Source organism: Nothobranchius furzeri, chromosome 18 (genome assembly GCF_043380555.1).
Source record: "Nothobranchius furzeri strain GRZ-AD chromosome 18, NfurGRZ-RIMD1, whole genome shotgun sequence".
NCBI lineage: Eukaryota > Metazoa > Chordata > Actinopteri > Cyprinodontiformes > Nothobranchiidae > Nothobranchius > Nothobranchius furzeri.
The window spans coordinates 21,363,856-21,382,089 of NC_091758.1; the positions used below are offsets into that span (position 1 = coordinate 21,363,856).

General features: G+C 42.4%; 1 protein-coding gene across 3 annotated transcripts in view; it reads right to left on the reverse strand.

The window, feature by feature from the left end:
* Positions 1-7,926: 7,926 nt before the first annotated feature.
* The window catches only part of plekhh1 (pleckstrin homology domain containing, family H (with MyTH4 domain) member 1), a 37,991-nt gene continuing 27,683 nt past the window's right edge, over positions 7,927-18,234 (reverse strand). For 2 of the 3 annotated variants that reach the window (XM_054741748.2, XM_070547219.1), the window contains exons 14-30: positions 17,432-17,518; positions 16,988-17,146; positions 16,035-16,115; positions 15,775-15,954; positions 15,581-15,692; positions 14,409-14,521; positions 13,393-13,569; positions 13,222-13,319; positions 12,977-13,154; positions 12,622-12,777; positions 12,258-12,355; positions 11,894-12,035; positions 11,412-11,539; positions 11,124-11,253; positions 10,651-10,734; positions 10,154-10,300; positions 7,927-8,285 (exon numbers count right to left, since the gene is read on the reverse strand). In XM_054741748.2, coding sequence (XP_054597723.2) covers positions 8,133-8,285; positions 10,154-10,300; positions 10,651-10,734; positions 11,124-11,253; positions 11,412-11,539; positions 11,894-12,035; positions 12,258-12,355; positions 12,622-12,777; positions 12,977-13,154; positions 13,222-13,319; positions 13,393-13,569; positions 14,409-14,521; positions 15,581-15,692; positions 15,775-15,954; positions 16,035-16,115; positions 16,988-17,146; positions 17,432-17,518 — 2,223 coding nt within the window. In that variant the 3' untranslated portion in view covers positions 7,927-8,132. The remainder of the gene's footprint in view (positions 8,286-10,153; positions 10,301-10,650; positions 10,735-11,123; positions 11,254-11,411; positions 11,540-11,893; positions 12,036-12,257; positions 12,356-12,621; positions 12,778-12,976; positions 13,155-13,221; positions 13,320-13,392; positions 13,570-14,408; positions 14,522-15,580; positions 15,693-15,774; positions 15,955-16,034; positions 16,116-16,987; positions 17,147-17,431; positions 17,519-18,234) is intronic. The other variant, XM_070547220.1, reaches the window with a different exon arrangement.

Genomic DNA, 18,234 nt, shown 5'->3' on the forward strand with positions numbered 1-18,234 from the left:
AAAACCTGCTGCACAGAAAAAGGACGTGCAAATTATAAAATAATAAAGTTGATAAGTTCAATTATTAGTTTTTTTTCTTAGGCATTCATTACAGGTGCTGGTCATAAAATTAGAATATCATGACAAAGTTGATTTATTTCAGTAATTCCATTCAAAAAGTGAAACTTGTACATTAGATTAATTAATTACACACAGACTGATATATTTCAGATGTTTATTTAGTTAATATTGATAATTGTAACTGACAATTAATGAAAATCCCAAATTCAGTATCTCAGAAAAATTGAATATCAATTCAAACCAATACCCTGGAGAGGACTGTGAAACAAAATCCATTCATAAATGAGGGGGAGATTCACAAAGAATGGACTGCAGCTAGAGTCAGTGCTTCAAGAACCACCACGCAGATGTAGCATAGCTCAAGGTCGGTATTTCGTCAAAATGACCAGAGATTAATTTCTTCATAAAGGTCAGACCTTTCTAACACCGCAGGTGTCAATATGAGTATCTATGAACTTGAACAGTATCCTTAACTTATTCACAAGACACCAAGATGCCTCTGAGGACACAAGACTTTCGATCTAATCCTTTTAATAAAGTTAGCTTCTTTGGCTCATAAAATTACTTTCTTTACAGGATGTTACAATCATATTCTGTGGTGCCTACAATATGCTTTTAACTCTTAAGTGTTTTAATAATGTTGAATGCCCTGCAATAATGAATGATGGGTTAACATGAATGTTTATTTTACAGTTGATAAGCTCCACACTAGTTCTACCTCAAAGCGACACTCAGGGACAACTCTTGATTCTGCTTTTCATCAACTTTTATTTTTCAACTCTGAGATTTGTTGCTTTCAAGTTGATCAATGCATGATTTCATCAGGTTGATAACCTTCAAAGCACTGAAAGGTTAGCAACAATATTTTGTAAAAAAATATTTTTAAAATAAAAAATAAATGAATGAACAAATTAATTGAACATTTCAGATAAATTAACCATTTAAAATTAAATGAGAATTAACTGTAAAGTACTTCAAATGAATTAAGAAAACTCCCTTAAATCAAGGAATCAATCAGTAAAGGGAATACCTCAACTAAGTAATTCATCAAGTACCACATCAAGTAACAAAATAAATAAATCAACTGCCTTCAAGCTTGTTAATGTATGCCTTTAACCGTTTCCCTTGCTAAACACATAAATTAAAAATCCAACATTCACTCACTTCAATGAAATCACTATGATAATACAGTGCTTACTCTGACACTTAAACAAAATACTCTCCAGGTACAACTTAAACACTTACATAAACCAGAAATATTTACAAACCATTGGCGTCTTTAGACTAAAGTTCATGAGTAGAGCTTGCTGTGCTGTTCCTGTTTGACTGAGGACTGAGACCATCAGTGTTTTTTTTTATCAGCAGTCACATTTTTGTTGGTGCATTCTGGGAGATGTAGTTCTCAGTGGTGGTGGACCAATTAGATCTCCATTTACTCAGTTTTAACCCAACAATAATCGTTCATTTCAGATCTTGAATTACACCAGGTAAGGAGTTTTGTTGAATTTAATAATGTTAAGCTATCAGTATATTCACATATTAATATTACCATATTAATATTAACCCTCTGGAGGCAGGCGTTGCAGATTTGCAAAGTTAAAACCTACCTACCTGGCTACTCCACATACGTATTTCATGAGCATTTTTTAACTCAGAAGTACCCCTGAAGGACTTAGTTGTTCGTCCTTTTATCAAAACTTATTTTGAGCCTGATAGGGTTAATAGTCAATATAGAGCTCCGGACCCCACGTGACTCTCAGTTAGTAGACGCCATATTGGCAGGAAAAAAGGTAAACAAACACGGATCGTAAACATGAACAGGATCGGCTTGGATTTTACTTCGTCTGAGTTTACTTCACACTTTAAAACTGAAGAAATAATTTTATATAGTCAGAAATTAAATAGACTAAACATCTCCGACCCTTACCGTGCCCCTGGGATACTTTTAAAAAACGCCAGAAGCTGTCGGAGCGGACTTCTTACCGGACCTGGCCGAGGAACCCCTTGGGATTCCCCCGGAGGAGCTGGCTCAGGCGGCTGGGGAAAGGGAAGTCTTGGCCTCTCGACGCTACTGCCCCCGCACCCGACTCCAAATAAGCGGAAGAAAATGGATGGATGGACAAATAACAGATTTACATGTAAGTAGTTTAAATCGAGTGCTGTGCTGTTTGAATGAATAAACTGAACGCCAAGAGAAATCACTAGTCTGATTTTTTTCCGTGAATAAAATAAATATGTCAGGCAGGAACGTCTCAGGATCTGTCTGAGGTCTGTCTCGGTGAGAGAGATAATAGCAATCCAAAGTGCTTTTTATGTGTGATCTGACAATTGATCAACCATTACTTAAAAATTAAATACAGCTTAGCCGGTTAATTGCTGTGATCATAAAACACGTAAACGGCAGCACACAGAACTCACAAGGAAATGTTTTACGTGATGTTTACTTATTGCTGTGAGTAATAAGACAGAAAAAGCCACGCCAAAATAAGTTTAGGAAGCCCACTAAGAATCGTAATAAAAGCATTTAAAATAAATACCATACACAGTTGAGGAAACGTTGGTTTAAGTACCTGATATGAAGTGGTCGCTGCATGAGCGAAAACCTTTACTCTCGGGATCCCACAGCTTCATTTAGTGTCTGTTCTGCATCCTGGGGCACAACAGGAATCTACCATATTTCCTGTCTGATTGAGTTTTCTGACAATAACAAAAAGTCCAGCTGTCGGCTTCTGCCTGCCAATATGGCGCCGTTTCGATTTGAACTGTTGCATGCCGGGAGAAGTGACGTCAACTCCCGGAGCTTTATACTCACTTCACAAAAATGTTTGTCATTATACTTCACATTAGGTGAATAACCTCTAAGTGTTTGAGAAAGGAGTGGTGTCTGAGGGTTTTGACAACGCCCACTTTAACTAGTCAAATTCTGATTTGTCCAAATTGATAAACAATAGTTAATAAAAGAGGTCCTCTGCTGCCCGCAGATAAACGGAGAAGGAAGTGACGCGCCACCATCAGCGTCAGCCTGAAGAAGCCGGCAGCCGTCGGCGAAACTGTAGCTACAAAGAGGTAAACAAAACTGTTTCTGTGTTTAAAAAAAGAACGAAAGCATGGATTTAGAAAGACACAGCAAGAACACACCTAAGATGTTAAAAGAGAGTTCATTTCTTGAACACGTGAGTTCTAGCGTGCCGACTGGGTAAGCCAAGCATAAGGAACCATCCTCCTTTCTGACCTCAAGGTCAAAACCTTTGCAAATTGCATCAGATGCAAAATAGTTCAGCCAGATTCCAGCAATCACCTGGTAGGTATCTCAGACCAGACGGTTCATATTGGGGGTAGTTCTACGTGCTCCAATACCACAGAAGTCAACGCCATCGGCAGCCTGTCCGTACCGACTTCTCCGACCCCCTGGATCACACGGGGACTTTCACCACAAGGGTTCATAGATTCTGCACACTGGCGTGGGATGGTCTTTATCAGTTGATAGTTTGTTAAACCATACAGTTAGGCTTATCAGACGTCACAGTTTTCTAAGACACTTAATCAGGTTTTGCTACATAACATCTAAGCTTCCATTCCATCATTTCATTTATTGTCTCAGTTATCTTGTTTCAACCATCATTCATCATATTTTGTTCTGTGTAATGATTAGTTGTAGAAATATCGTATTAAATTGATTTTATAAACTATATTTTTGCCTGTGTCAAATTATTAAGAAGGCATGATTTCTCTGACCTACCAAAAAGACCTGTTTTAATCTTAGTTCAAATTTCAAAAGATCAATAATATTGATAACTCTTGAACAAGACAGCATCAGAAGTGTTTCACCTGGGCTAAAGACAAACAGGACTGGCCTGCTGATGAGTGGTCCAAAGTTATGTTCTCTGATGAAAGTAAATTTCGCATTTCCTTTGGAAATCAAGGTCCCAGAGTCTGGAGGAAGAGAGGAGAGGCACATATTCCATGTTGCTTGAGGTCCGGTGTAAAGTTTCCACAGTCAGTGGTAGTTTGGGGCTCTTGGAGAGTACAGACGCTTTATTTCTCCTCTCCTCCCTATCTATCCCTAAGGCTCTTTGTCTGTCTTTGTGTGCATGGCGCTTCCTACATTTTTTCTGGAAACTGGAAATTATTAAAAATGGACCTGGTCAGCTGGTCTCTCAATGTGATTTACAAAATTTTCTCAATGATGAGAGCGGGAGAAGGGGCTCCCGGGTGCCCCTCTGGGACAGATCCAGTTGGGCACATCATGGACTCATGGAAACAATGGAACCTGATCTGCTTATCTCAACTGTCTGTAGAGGATTCTGAAGACGTATGGATATTCATGGTGTTGGTGTCAGGTTTCCTGCTTTATGGCCTGGGAGGTTACCTGGCTTACTGGAAAATCAACGATCTGTCGAGGAATATTGGCTCTTTCCCGGAGCTCAGGGATGGATTACACCGCGCTGTGAATGCACAGACTCATATAATTCTCGAGATGAGTCGTAAGCTTGGAACTTTAGCTGAGATTCATGCATTGGCACAAAAGATGGATGTGATCAAGGAGCGAGTGGACGAATCAGCACTGTTGGGAATAGATTAATTTACACCATTATTGGATTCAGAGGGGTTGAGGACCAACAGAACTTTAAGACAGAGAAGAAATTATCTCTGTCTGGCCCCAAAACAGTTTCTTATCTGAATCTGGTGTCCTTGAGCCTGTGAGGCTGAAACGAATACACCCCTCAGAAGAAATGTGGAATGCTGCCTTCGCCATGGCAACTCTGTCTCCCTTTCCCATCCTGGGTGGGACTGCGAGCTGTGAAGGCCGCTGAATCGTTCCAGGAGTCACTGTGTCCTCTAAACCCAACGACCTCCTCCCCCTGTCCAGACTGAGGTGACGAGCGCTGCTTATCACGGCTGCATTCACTGACGTGTGGAGAGTCCCAAACCCTACCTCCCCACCTAATGGACACTTATGTTGTGTGATGTCTGAAGTCTGTTGCATTTCTGTCTGAGGTGTTTTTTGCATAGCAAAGCTGCCCTCCCTGTGGAGGGTAACTCTGAAGTGCCTTTTTTTCCCTCCACCTGACCCGATCCTCATGTAAACCCCTTTGATCTCTATTAAGGTAGCGCGACTCGGGTTGCGAATGACCACAGTCACCAATTCTCGTCATGTGTCTATGTATGTCTGATCTCAGAATTGTGTGTACTGAAACTCTAATTTCCCTCTGGGATTAATAAAGTATCTTTGAATTGAATGTCATCAGCTGGTGTTGGTCCATTATGTTTTCTGAGGTCCAAGACCAACATAGGTGTCTATCAGCACATTTAATAGCACTTCATGCTTCCTGCTGCTGACCAACTTTATGGAGATGCAGATTTGATTTTCCAACAGGACTTGACAGCTGCACACAGTGCCAAAGCTACCTGGTTTAAGGACCATGGTATCACTGTTCTTGATTGGCCATCAAACTCACCTGGCCTTAACCCCATAGAAAATCTATGTGTTATTATGAAGAGGGAGATGCAACAGGCCAGATCCAACAATTCAGAAGAGCTGAGGGCCACGATCAGAGCAACATGGGCTCATCACACCTGAGCAGTGCCACAGACTGATGGACTCCATGCCACGCCGCATTGCTGCAGTAATCCAGGCCAAAGGAGCCCCAACTAAATACTGAGTGCTGCACATTCTCACTTTAAATGCTCAATCTTTTAGCCAACATTTATCAAATTCCTTTTATTTCATTGGTCTTAATTGATGTTCTAATTTTCTGAGATACAGAATTTAGGATTTTATTAGTTGTCCGTTAGAATCATCATTAAAGAAATAAACATTTGAAATAAATCAGTCTGTGTGTAATGAATGAATCTAATATATATATTTAATGAAATTACTGAAATAAACCAACTGTTATATTCTAGTTTTATGATCAGCACTTGCATTTCAGGCTTTAAAAGTGAAATAAAAACCTATTACAAATGAAAATTCAACTAGAGGCCCCAGCTAGGTGTGTGTGTGTGTGTGTGAATAATTTTCTGCCTCATCTGTTGTCTCTGAAAAATAAATGTTTTAAGTTTGCTAAACTTCAATTTATAATCTTTACTTACATTTATTTTTTTGTCTTTTTCATTACAGTTGCGTGGGTTTATTTTACTTAATTTCATCTTTGTGTTTCAACATCATTATTGTGCCGTTTATCCATCCATCCACGTTGTTAATTGCTTATTCCTGACTGGAGGCTGGGAGACGACTCCCAACGGTCAAAAAGTGAGAGGAGGGGACACCCTGGACGTGTCTCCAGCCCATCTCAGGTCCAGCTGTTGAGCACCATGTCACCGAGTTTAGAAAATTCCTATAAAATAAAGTTATTATCATTAATAAAATTAATATTACAGATTTCCTTTTGCCCAATTACAGCTATAGACTGACACCAGCAGACAAACTGAATAATAAAAGTTTAACAAAATGTGGTATTGTACCATTTAGTTTATTAGCTCACATGCTCCCAAGCAACATTTAAACATTCGTTCCACATTTTAACACAGTAACCCAACAAACACAGCACTTAAATTATTACTCAGCAAGCCCACAGAAACCGTTTCATCATGAAAACGTTGTGTAAAAAATCTATTTCAAGCCATCTTTTGATATAAAGAGAGAATAAATTATAAATATAAACAAAAGTTAGACAGTGGTTTATCCAAAACTGTTCAAGTCATAAAACATGTTTGATAATTAAACTGGAGCAGTGAGGGGTTTTAATGTGGATCTGAAGCATTTTATAGAAAAATGTGTTATCATGAAATAAATTTTATCAAGTATTTTTAATGATCCCCATTAAATATGTTTCTGCTCTTCTGTTTATTCTGAATTCCTTAATAATATTTTATCTGGAACATATATGGAACTCCTCCATCGTCGGTGGTCCCTCACACCATTACTATTGGACACTTCTATAGAGAAACCTAACATACACAAGAGTGTGTACGCACAAAGGTGCTCACAAGTATGGACTTGGACATTTTTAATACATAAAGGCTGTGGTTGGCGCTAAATGCACTATAGATTATTACAGTGTGCCTTTCAGCAGAAATTGTTACTGTTATATATCCTCATGTTGGCGCAGTGATATTTTGGTTCTGTTGTATTTTTTCTGTCTCCTTTTTCCTCTTTGTTCTGCAGATCTAGAAGCAGATTCTTGTACATCCTTTGTTTTGACCTTTATCCCCCCACCTCTTCCTATCCTCGCTCTCATTTCTCTCTCATTTTTGTCTCTGTGTCCGCTGAGATTTAAAACAATCAAAGACATTTCTAATTAAGTTTTGGTATCAGGCAAGGCATTATAGCTGAAGCTATACTGCTCCACCTGTGAGTAAAACTGTAAGGCTTGTCTTCGACATTCAGAGAGTCTTTCTGATTGCTTTACAGCTGGACAGGTAATGGGAGAAAAAACTAAAAACTAAAATAAAAATAAAAGTGATATTTCATCTGAGAGTGTTTGGCCTGATTTAGGCTACATATGTAAACTAAAACAAGCATAAAAAGTCCCTTATGTGTGGATGATGGTCCAATTATTGCATGGAAAACGTAGAAAATATTTAAACTAAATTATCACCATAATAAAAATTAGCAACTCAAATACTAACATTTGTTGTAAAGACACTTTGGATGATTTAAAAATCAGAAAAAAGGAAGAACTACAGCCCGACAAAAACAGATAATTTCTGTAAACCTAAAAATAAAAATAATACGTTTCTAAAATCTCTAAATCTGCACCGCCACATGAGACTGACTCCTTTTCACCTGGTCTGTACCGTAAAAGAATCAATGTTAGTTAATTACACAGCAGTTATGACTAAATGGATGCTTTCTTTACAATAAGCAGATCCTTTAACTTATTAGAAAAAGACGTAAAGCTGAAAATGAAACTGGGACCAAGTTCCTGTCGGAATAAATAGTCCAATAAAAAGGAATCTGCGCTATTTAAAAGTCAGGCCACTTAAATCAAATTAAACCCAGAGTTTTGCTCCATAAAAACTGGCGCAGCCCAACAGTAGCTGCTGTCAGGAAGCCTCCCTGCAGCTTTTCACAGTAAGGTCGGACCCTTGGTGGTGTAGCTCATGGAGGGGAAGTGTCTGCTGTCCACGTCCCAGTGGGTGAGGGGCTGGGGGGAGGCGCATGGGAGACTGGGGTTCCAGTGGTTAATGTAGCTGGCCATGAGCAGCGTCAGCTCCAGGATCTGGGAGGAGGAATACAGTTCAGCTTTAATGGATTCAACATCACAACATGACCATGTTTCACCAGAATCCAAGGAGCTCGGGCTGAAAGCCGGAGAAATGATCCGGGATCAGGAGTGAAGTTCCCCCCATTAGCATCAAACAAGGGAGTAACACAACACCGTGTAAAAGTTCAGCACACGCAACAGCGTCTGCTTCCTTCATTAGAGCCCAGCTTAAGAAAAACAAACGGGCTCAAGCAGTAGCCTTCAGACGGTTTTTATACTTTTAATCCAAACAGTCATAAAAACTCCAGCCTGGGTCTTACTGGGCTGAGTCTGCTAGCAACAAGGTGCAAAGGAGTTGCTAACTTTTCTTAAAAGGCTCATGGGTGCAACGAGGGGTTGGAATATAGGTCATGTTCGAAAAATCAAAAATAGTCGTCTCTGGACTCAGAAATCCCTCCGTTCAGTTTCCTTCTGTCAGAAAGTTAAAGAAATACATAAACAAGTTAAGGTGAGTTTCGTTTCCTAAGCTAAACTATGACACTAAGCTGTTGTTAATAAGGACTTTTTTTTTAAATGAACAAAATAACAATTTTATTACACTTTTGATTAAAAGCCACATTACAAGGTTGCTCATACTTTTGTTTTGCCTTTTCCTTCCTAAGCATAAACTCACCCTTTAGCATCTCGTGGTGGTGCTTTCATATTTTATTTACACTGGCAGAATGAGGACAAAACACATAGGTGGGGAATGACTCATGCCAAAAACACGTATCCATTCACTTTAGTTATGATTTTACACCGCTGAGAAAATTAAACCTTTCTTGCACATCCACTCCCTGTTTGGACATCCTAGCAACTGTCGCAGCACCTTCTTTCGGTCATGTGACTAATCAAGCAGAAAATAACATTTAATTATTTTGTGTCTACATGAATCTTAAATATCTGAATGATATGAATACTATTTAAGTACGGTCCTAAATTGCCCTGATGTTAGGAACTTCCATGGTAATTCTTACTAATTCTAATAAATGTCATGATATACTAGGCCTGGGCGATAAATGGATTTAATGGATTAATTAGAATTTTTTGTTACGTGCGATTTAAAGAAAAAGTAAATCAAATTTTTATGTAATTGCGCCTTTTTGGCCCCCCGGAGCTTCCGTAGCGTTAGTTTCACATAACCGCGACAACAACGTCACAACACGCACACGAAACAGCAACAGCTACAGCAAATTACTCCATGGCCACCGGTGAGAGTGGGAAGTTTGTTCCTAACAAAGGAATTAAATCATCCGTTGTTTGGAACTGGTTTGGGTTTGCTGCGACGGACAGACAGAGGGTGTTCATTTATTCAGTATTCATCTCAAAAATGAGCGTTACATTTGTCTTGCTTGTTATTAAATAAAAAACTAAATTGGCTTTAAGGTGCCTTCCATTTGTACTTATTGCTATTCTTAATAATTGAGGGGGAGAGAGAATCGGGAAAAAATCGTAAAATCGAATAAAACAAATTATTTGGAGATTTTATTTTTAGGCCGTATTGCCCAGCCCTATAATATACTACTAAATGAGCTCTAAACCCCACTAATCAGCACAACTCTGCCACCTACTGATGTAAGTTAGTAACAGCAGTCTCCTTAAAATGCGACTGGATATTTTAAGCTTTACCTAAATCCTTTACTATTAAAACTTTATTTTATGATAAACCTATTGACGATCAAAATAATTTTTTCTACAGATATTCATTTAAAAAATATAGAACTATGTAAGGATGTAAAACTGTGGTGACGTGAACCCAGGCCAACAATCTACTGCTTGGGCGTCAGCTGTCCAGTGAGACTCTGAAATCGACTTGAAGCAGCTTCTGTGAAAGACTTGCTCACCTTTGGTTTAGTCATCGCAAACACCAACTTCTCCACCCTCTTCTTCCCGACGCCGGACTCCCTCTGCTGGCTGGTGACCACCATGAAATCGTCCCGACAACCACCAAAGGTAATCACCGACTGGTACGGGTGCGTGACCAACGTGTGCTGAGAGGAGGGAGAGAAACGGTTTTTGGGTTTTATAGCCGAACCCGAGACAGAGACAGGGAGCTCGTTAGGAAAATCACTTTGAAGTGAGCATGAGCGGCGCTGTGCGCCAGACCAGAAACCAGTGGAGCTGACTGTAACGGGTCACAGGTTGGAACTGTCAGGGTCGTGCAAGCCAGGAGACAGAGCTACAGCTGAGGCCTGTCCACGTGATTAATAGGGTTTTAAACACCAACCTCTGATTTTCATCTCTGAACTGGGGCTAAACTCGACTGCCACCAAGAACACACGAGAATGTGAAGCTGAAATTCAGTTTTAGTTCCGTTTCCTCTACGCAGCTAGAAGCTCACCATCGTGCCGTCCAGCACACACAAACCGTCCTCGCTGACTGCCAGCCACACCTGGCTCTGCTGGACAGGAGATGGAGGGACGGGCTGGGGAAAGGAGAGAAACTCTGGTTATTTCTCATCAGTCTGGAGAAAAGCACACTCCTCAAAGGGCTTTTTTTGGGGCCATTTTCAATCGTGTTTCTGTGTCAAATACTTACCCATCACGGAAAGTTCCTGAACAACCTCTGAAGAAATAGCTTATATTGCTACAGGACTGATGAGCTAACAGCTAGTCTGCACGCAGCTACTGCTGCCATTTTAGAAATCATTCATGTGTTATTATTATATGACCTTGTACAATACTGTTAGCTCATCAGGAACCATCTATAACAGGTAAGATGATTATTTTACACAAAATCAAGTTTCAAAATGTCCAAAACGTCTGCTTAAAGGAGTTTGGTTCAGCAGCTAGTCAACAGTAGTGGGTATCTTACCTTGGCGCTGAAGAGTTTAGCTCCAAACAGAGGCCATTTCCGAGCAACAGTTAGATATATCCTCACACACTCTGACGCGCTGCACCCGCGGAGCATGGACCACTTGGCGGCCAAACACTCGGTTAGATCTCTGAAGGAAGAAAAGCAATAAAGTGATTTTCTTCATGATTAGAAAATTAGAAAGAAGGAAAAGTTCAATCTAAAAGTTTTTTTCATATAAAAAAATGAAATGTGCCAGACATCACAGGTAAGTGAAATGATGAAAGGCTTACTGATGATTGGTTTTACCTGAGCTGCTCTGAGCTGCATTCCTGTTTGTAGCGTTTTGGGTAGAAACGCTCCAACGCCTGCAGCAGAATCAGCTGAGATTTGGACTGAGAGGACACGCCCGATCGCTCAAAATCACCATGTTCAAGCTGAAGAGAACATTGTCACACTTCAATATTTACACAATGTGTACAATTTAAATTAGTCTCTTAGTTGAGAACTTCTTGAAAGAATGTAATAATATATAATAACAAAAAAATTATGAGTTAAAAGTTAACAAACCTTCAAAAAGTCAGAAAAACTGCTTATAAAGGCTCTTTAAAAACATCAGACAAGTCTTTCCTACGGAAACTAACGTGAGGGGGTTTAAAAGTTACTGTCAAAGCTGAAAGTCAGCTTTTATTTAAATTTTTCCTGTTTAGGATGAAAATGCGTCTCGTGTTTGAGTCTAACGCTAATAAATCCTCCTAATCTGTAGATGATTTTTGAGGCTTTTTATGGACCTGAGCCATGAGGGCCGCCACCTCCAGGGCCAGCTCTTTGTTCACAGGAAAGACGCCCTGCAGGACCTCATCGTTCACCTGGTGCACCAGCAGGAGGCGCTCACGCTCCGTCTCTCCTTTTACCTGAGACCTGAAGCGCAGCCTGAGCACGCGCGCGCACACACACACACACACACACACACACACACACACACACACACACACACACACACACACACACACACACACACACACACACACACACACACACACACACACACACACACACACACACACACACACACACGGGACAAACGTTACAACAGCCGCCTAACCGTTTGCTTTAGTCTGTCTCCCACTATGAACGCGTGGCCTGAGCAGTTACCTGTTTTTGTACGTTAGCCGAACAATCCGAGTTCCTTCATTTTTCCCAGGATGCAGCTCCTTCAGAGCCTGCTCCCATTTGGAAATGACATCACAAATCTGTCAAAAAGGGAATAAAGTCAACCTCAGATTAAATGCACAGATTTTCATCAACTCTGCATTCATTTTAGCCAGCAGGAAGCAGCAGCTGAACACAGAAACACGGATCAGACGTTCTACATGCCACAGACACCAAGGAACGATCCCACCAGCAAGTGGATTGCGTCCCAGAGGAAGGTTATGTTATTGTGGAGCATGCATTCATCTGGAATATGTTCTGCTCCATTTGACACTAATGACACGAACTAGAACAAAAGCTGTCCCACCTTAAGCGAGGGCTGTAGGCAGTGCTCCAGGTCTTTACCAGAAGGATCATCGGTGAAGAGGGCGAAGCCCGTCAGCGTCGACTTCCTCACGCCGATCCTCTGGTTCAGCGTGCTCAGAAACTCCTCCACCGTGGTGGAGCCATCAAACCCCACCACCTACACATATGGGAACTTTTACTGTAATGCAGAAGTCTGCAAACTTTATTCTGTTCTTATTAGTACAAGCTTCTCTTCACTATCAGATCTAATCAGCCCTTTGCAGATGCAGCTGAAGCTCCAGGTGTTCTTCACGCTGAAGCTTCAGGGTTTTATGACGTAGAGGTTAAACCGGCCAGACGAGTGAGGCACTGGTCACCTGGTAGGTGTTGTTCATCAAGTGAACTGGGATGCTGAAAGGCAGCGAGTGGTGGTAGGGGTTCCTCAGCAGGATGGAGACAATCTCCATACGAGAAGGTTTAGCTTCCCGCTCGCCGTTCTGCAGCGTTCGCTCCAAAGATCTCTGGCAGTAAACGGCGTATTTCCCCACCTCAGTCCTGCGCGGTGATGGCAACAGACAGTAAGACTAACAACCAATCCCGTAGAACTGCTCTGTTAGCATACCTGGGGTCTGCGTTGTGCTGAAGGTACCGTCTCAGGTACCAGAGGAAGTGTTGCTGAGGGAGAAACAGCGCCACACACAGGGAAAGCAGCTGCCAACACTACAGGAAAGAAGAGGAACACCCTTTAATATCGCTTTCACTACAAAACTGTTTGTGTATATTTTTGACTGACCTGCGTGAGGGAGTGGTTGTGTGGCGTCCGGCCGTTGGTCTGTTTGATCAGCTGACAGTAAACTTCATTCTGCAGCTCTGGGTGGGTCAAACACACCTGCAATGCATTCTGGGCCAGCGAGGTGTGGTAATCAATGGAAGGAGACTCAACCAGAACGTTGATGAAGAGCTGGCAGGACTAAAGAGACAGAAGGTTGTTACGTTTTGGTGTGCTGACTGCAACCCACCAGCAGAGGGAGCTAAAGACACATGACCTAAAACCGCTTCTGACAGGGTGGGACAGAGGGGGACATTTGAGACAAATAGAGACAAAGAGCTCATTAAGCAGTTTTTATCAGTCTGGTCAGACTCATTAACACTTCAAAGGCATTGAGGATGTGAATAGCAAATTACTCAATTATTTCTGTGCCATTGTTTGTGTTCGGGGCAATTTTTAAAGCTGGCTGATCAAAGAAAAACAACCATTCGGTCCCACATTGGGGGGGGGGGGGGGGGGGGGGGGGGGACCAGAGCTGGGAGGAGAGTTTTAAAGGAGGGTGGAAAGAGAAAAAAGGAGCTGCCATCTCTCTACAATGTCCCTGTTCAGCTCTGAAGGCCCCATCCGGTGTCTTCCATGAGCAACGGAGGCTCTGACCTCCTGAGACTCATTTTAAATGAGTGTGTGTGCGGGGGGGGGGGGGGGGGGGGTGCTCTACCACACTGGCAGTAAACCCCAGGACCAGTTAGCCTCAATCACAGCAGATAATAAAAGGCTATTATCTCTCGTCTACACTTTTGTTGAGCAGGGCCCCTCGGTTCCTGAGCTTTTGATCTATTTTGGAAGCAGGAGGGAAGAGAGCAGATCCAGGAGGCTACTGGTGGGGATGAGTTGGAGTGGGATGGAGGGCGTCTTCAATAGAACAGATCCAGAGGCAGACAGAATGGTGGGCGCATTCAGAGAAAGGATAAAAGGAAAGAATCAAGCAGAAGTGGGGCAGGAGCACAGGAAACACACAGAGGGAGGAGAGGGACACAGACCTTGAAAAGCTTGAGAGCTTCGGTCTGCAGAGCTTCAGATGGTAAAGTGGTGAGAGGAGAGTGCAGACCCTCCTTACAGAAACTCAAGGCCTCGCTCCTCCAGAGCTCTGACTCTGGGAAGAGATACACACACACACACACACACACACACACACACACACACACACACACACACACACACACACACACACACACACACACACACACACACACACACACACACACACACACACACACACACACACACACACATCAAAATAAAGCAACAACTCTGTAAACACATCTATTGGATTCATGAAAGAGCGCAGCGTTCTGTGACTCTTAAAACAAACAGTAGAAACGCTGAAAGCGCTTTTCTGATCAGGAAACGGCTGGCAGTGAATGAGTTAAACATGTTCAGTATCAGTTTGGACTGTTTACTGAATTTAACCGCTAATATCATCTGACTGAATGAATCGCAATATATCGTATCGTCTCCCCTGTATCGCGACACATATCGTATCGCCAGAATTTCACAAATACTCATCCCTACTGGATTTGGTCAGACATTACTTTTATAGAATCTGCTTTATCTTGTATAATAACAGAGTGATACTCCAGATGAGGCTTCACACCCATAAACACACCCTGAGCTGTCCCACAGCTGAAGACAGAGGACACTGGAGGACAACCGCTGCATCTCTGAGCTTCTGAGGCTAGCAGGAGTAAATCTGGATCGGTTTGAGAATCCTGGTTCAAAATAATCACTGGAGTCACTAAGATACCCAGTCTGGTAATTTTATATTAAACATATCAGAGAGCAGCTAGGAGGCACACAGCACCTATAACAGAGGACGAGGTGGACTTATTCACGTTTTATTTAATGTTGTGCTAAACTGTTAGCATCTAGCTTTACAACAGACGTTTAAATGCAATAAGAACAGACAAATTAGCATTAAAAAGGAATATTTGTACTAGCAAACTAAAGCAGGACATTAAAAGTTATCTAGGTTTATTTACAGTCCCACAGTAGACACGGTCTATCATCAGCTCTAACCATCTTGTGTCCTCACAGTGACACTGGTGCTAAAAATGTCAGTCAGGCATCCTCATGTTGCTTTTAGCTTCTGACTGTTGCTGGTAGAAGATCAAATGTCCCAAACAACAAAACACATCAGCTCGTTTGTTCTCACCTGGATCTCCTTCTGCATCCAGGAGTTGACCAATCAGCTGCTCGTACTCGGTTCCCACTTTGAGGTTTGCGCTGAAGCCAGCTGCCACAGTCAGGTGATACAACCAGGTGTCCTTTTCAGGGATTAAACAATCAAAATATCAGAAAAACTACATCCAGCCTGATGTGTACAGAGACATTTCCATTTCTGGCCACCTTCTCCTGCTTGGTGCCAATGAGCAGGTAGGTAGGACTCTGGTTTTTGGGTTGGACCACTAAGGTGCAGTGAGAAGAGAGGAAGCCTCGGCTGCTCGTCTCGTAGTCCTCGTCCGAATCACAAGAGCGATCCACCTCCTGCACTGAAGCCTCTCTCATCTGCAGCTGACCCAGCAGCAGCTGGAACGGACATTGGGATAAAAAGTTAGACCAAAGTAAAAACGAATCCAGAGAAGATCTAAGATGCGTGTCCTATGGACCTTGTCCTCCTGGTTGCGATAATAGCAGAAGACCTTTCCTACCAAAGAACACCACACCAGCTTTGAGTGTCCATGTTTGACCTGAAAAAGAAAAAGAGCAGCAATCAGCATGTGAGAAAGGCTTGAGGACAAACTCCGACACAGTGACGACGTCTCATTCAGAATCAAATACAGACGCTTGACGGGGAGTTTATTTAAAAAACAGCCCGCGTTGATCTGAAAACGTCTACATCCGAGCCGCAGCTGTCCCAACAGCCGAGAAAATCACTAAAGATCAACCATCTGTGTGGAAAGCAGCATGACAGCTAATTCCTGCCAAATGAAAATGGTCCATCAACACATCGACTCCCTTCTAGAACTCAACGTAACCCTGGGATGTAGCTGGAGATGATATTTACACATCTCTGTCTGAAAAGGACGTCTCTGTGAGAGCTGCTGGATGATGATGAGGATGCCTTCCAGACAAAGCCAGCGGCAGGTCTCTTAGAAGAGGTCACCATGGTTACTGACCTCTCTGAGTCACGGCTGAACTAGCGTCGTGTCGGAGGCAACGGTTCAAAGCCGGCTCTCAGGACCGGTTCGGGCTGACGGTGAGAGGAAGCGAGCGCCATCATCTCAGCTTGAGGCTGTCACTCGTCTGCCAAGGAGCCGTCGTGGACGCCCTTCAGAAATGTCTGTTTAAACAGCGGGGGGGGGGGGGGGGGGGGGGGGGGGGCTCTCTCTAAAATTCCAGCAGCTCTCATCCTGTGGCCGTGTCCGAACGTGAAGCTGCTAGAGGGTTTTAATCTGAGACTATCCGTCTAAAAGGGAAGATCAGGGCTGGAAACGAGCCATTTCTGGCATCTTCCTCAGGCTGAAAGTCCCACTTATCTCCAGCCCTTACGGCTGCACAAAGGTATGTGTAAGACTGGAGGTTCTCAGATGTGTTTCAGTGATAAATCAGGACTTCTGACCTTTGTGAGCCACCCTCTGACAGTGGGTTTCTGCCTAGTCTCCACAGCAACCGGACTGCTGGCTTGGACTTTGAGAATGTTCTGCAGAACTCGGATCCACTCCTCCAGGATGTTGGGCGAGTCAGCGGTCAGATAGAAGGTCTTCTTCTCTGTAATCAGCTGATCACACCAAAGAGAGGGGAAAAAAAGGGAAAAACTCAGAGAAAAGTGCTAATCCAGGCCAAGTGAAACAGCCTGCCAGAGAAGATCAGAATCAGCCTTTAAACCTGATGTCATCTAAAGCTGCTTCTGTGGAATGCAGCCTTGCTCCAGCCGACAGTAAGCCCCAGCACACCAGCATTACATTTCCATCCTTTCCTCTGCATATTTGGCATTTAGGCCGGGAATCTACACTTGTCAAATTAGAACGAGGACGTGAAAAGTGTTGTTTGTGTTCCAGCTCACCTGAAAGGTCTGAGCTCCCTCCCCGCGAACGATGCAGCACGACGAATTCAGCTCAATCTGACCCTGAGGTTTTCTGATCACATCGCTCTGGAGAAAACACAAAACACACAAGAAGGCAAATTTTAGGAACAAAGCAAATATAAGAGCTTAGAGAACGTCACCTCATTTCACTGGTGTCCTACGCAAAGGTGTCGGCCATTTTTAACATTTGAGTATCGGTTTGATGAGAACAACTGGGCTGATACTGACAGCGGATGTTTATCAGGTGGTTGGTGTGTAACTGAAGGAGGGGGGTGATGTAGGAGGTGTAGTTGCCTTCACATAAACGTGCAGAGGAATATTTTGTTTAAATAAGATATCGTCATCAACAATAACAGCAGCATTCATAACGATGTCGGCCCAAATCTTTATATTGGTGCATCCTTAAATATTCTGTAGCATATTGCTTTAGAAGCACTCTTATATTGTTATGTTTTAATGAGTCAGCACAAGTAAGGCAGCAGAACGAGGGCAAAACACACAGGTGGCATATTATATAGGTCAAAATGACACATCCATATTGTTAATCTCTAAACCCTGACTCTCATCAGAACTCCAGTAAATGCTTTTTTTGCACACCGACTCCCTGCTTGGACAACAGTCTGTTCATGTGACGCACAAATTAAGTTTGTATACCGAACTAATTTCTGAATGTTCCCAAAACCTTTTTCGGTATAATTCTTATCCAACATTTTTAAGCTGGTCTATAAAGATTATAGTACTATTTTTGTAATTAACTCATTAATGACTAATGTCATCATTTG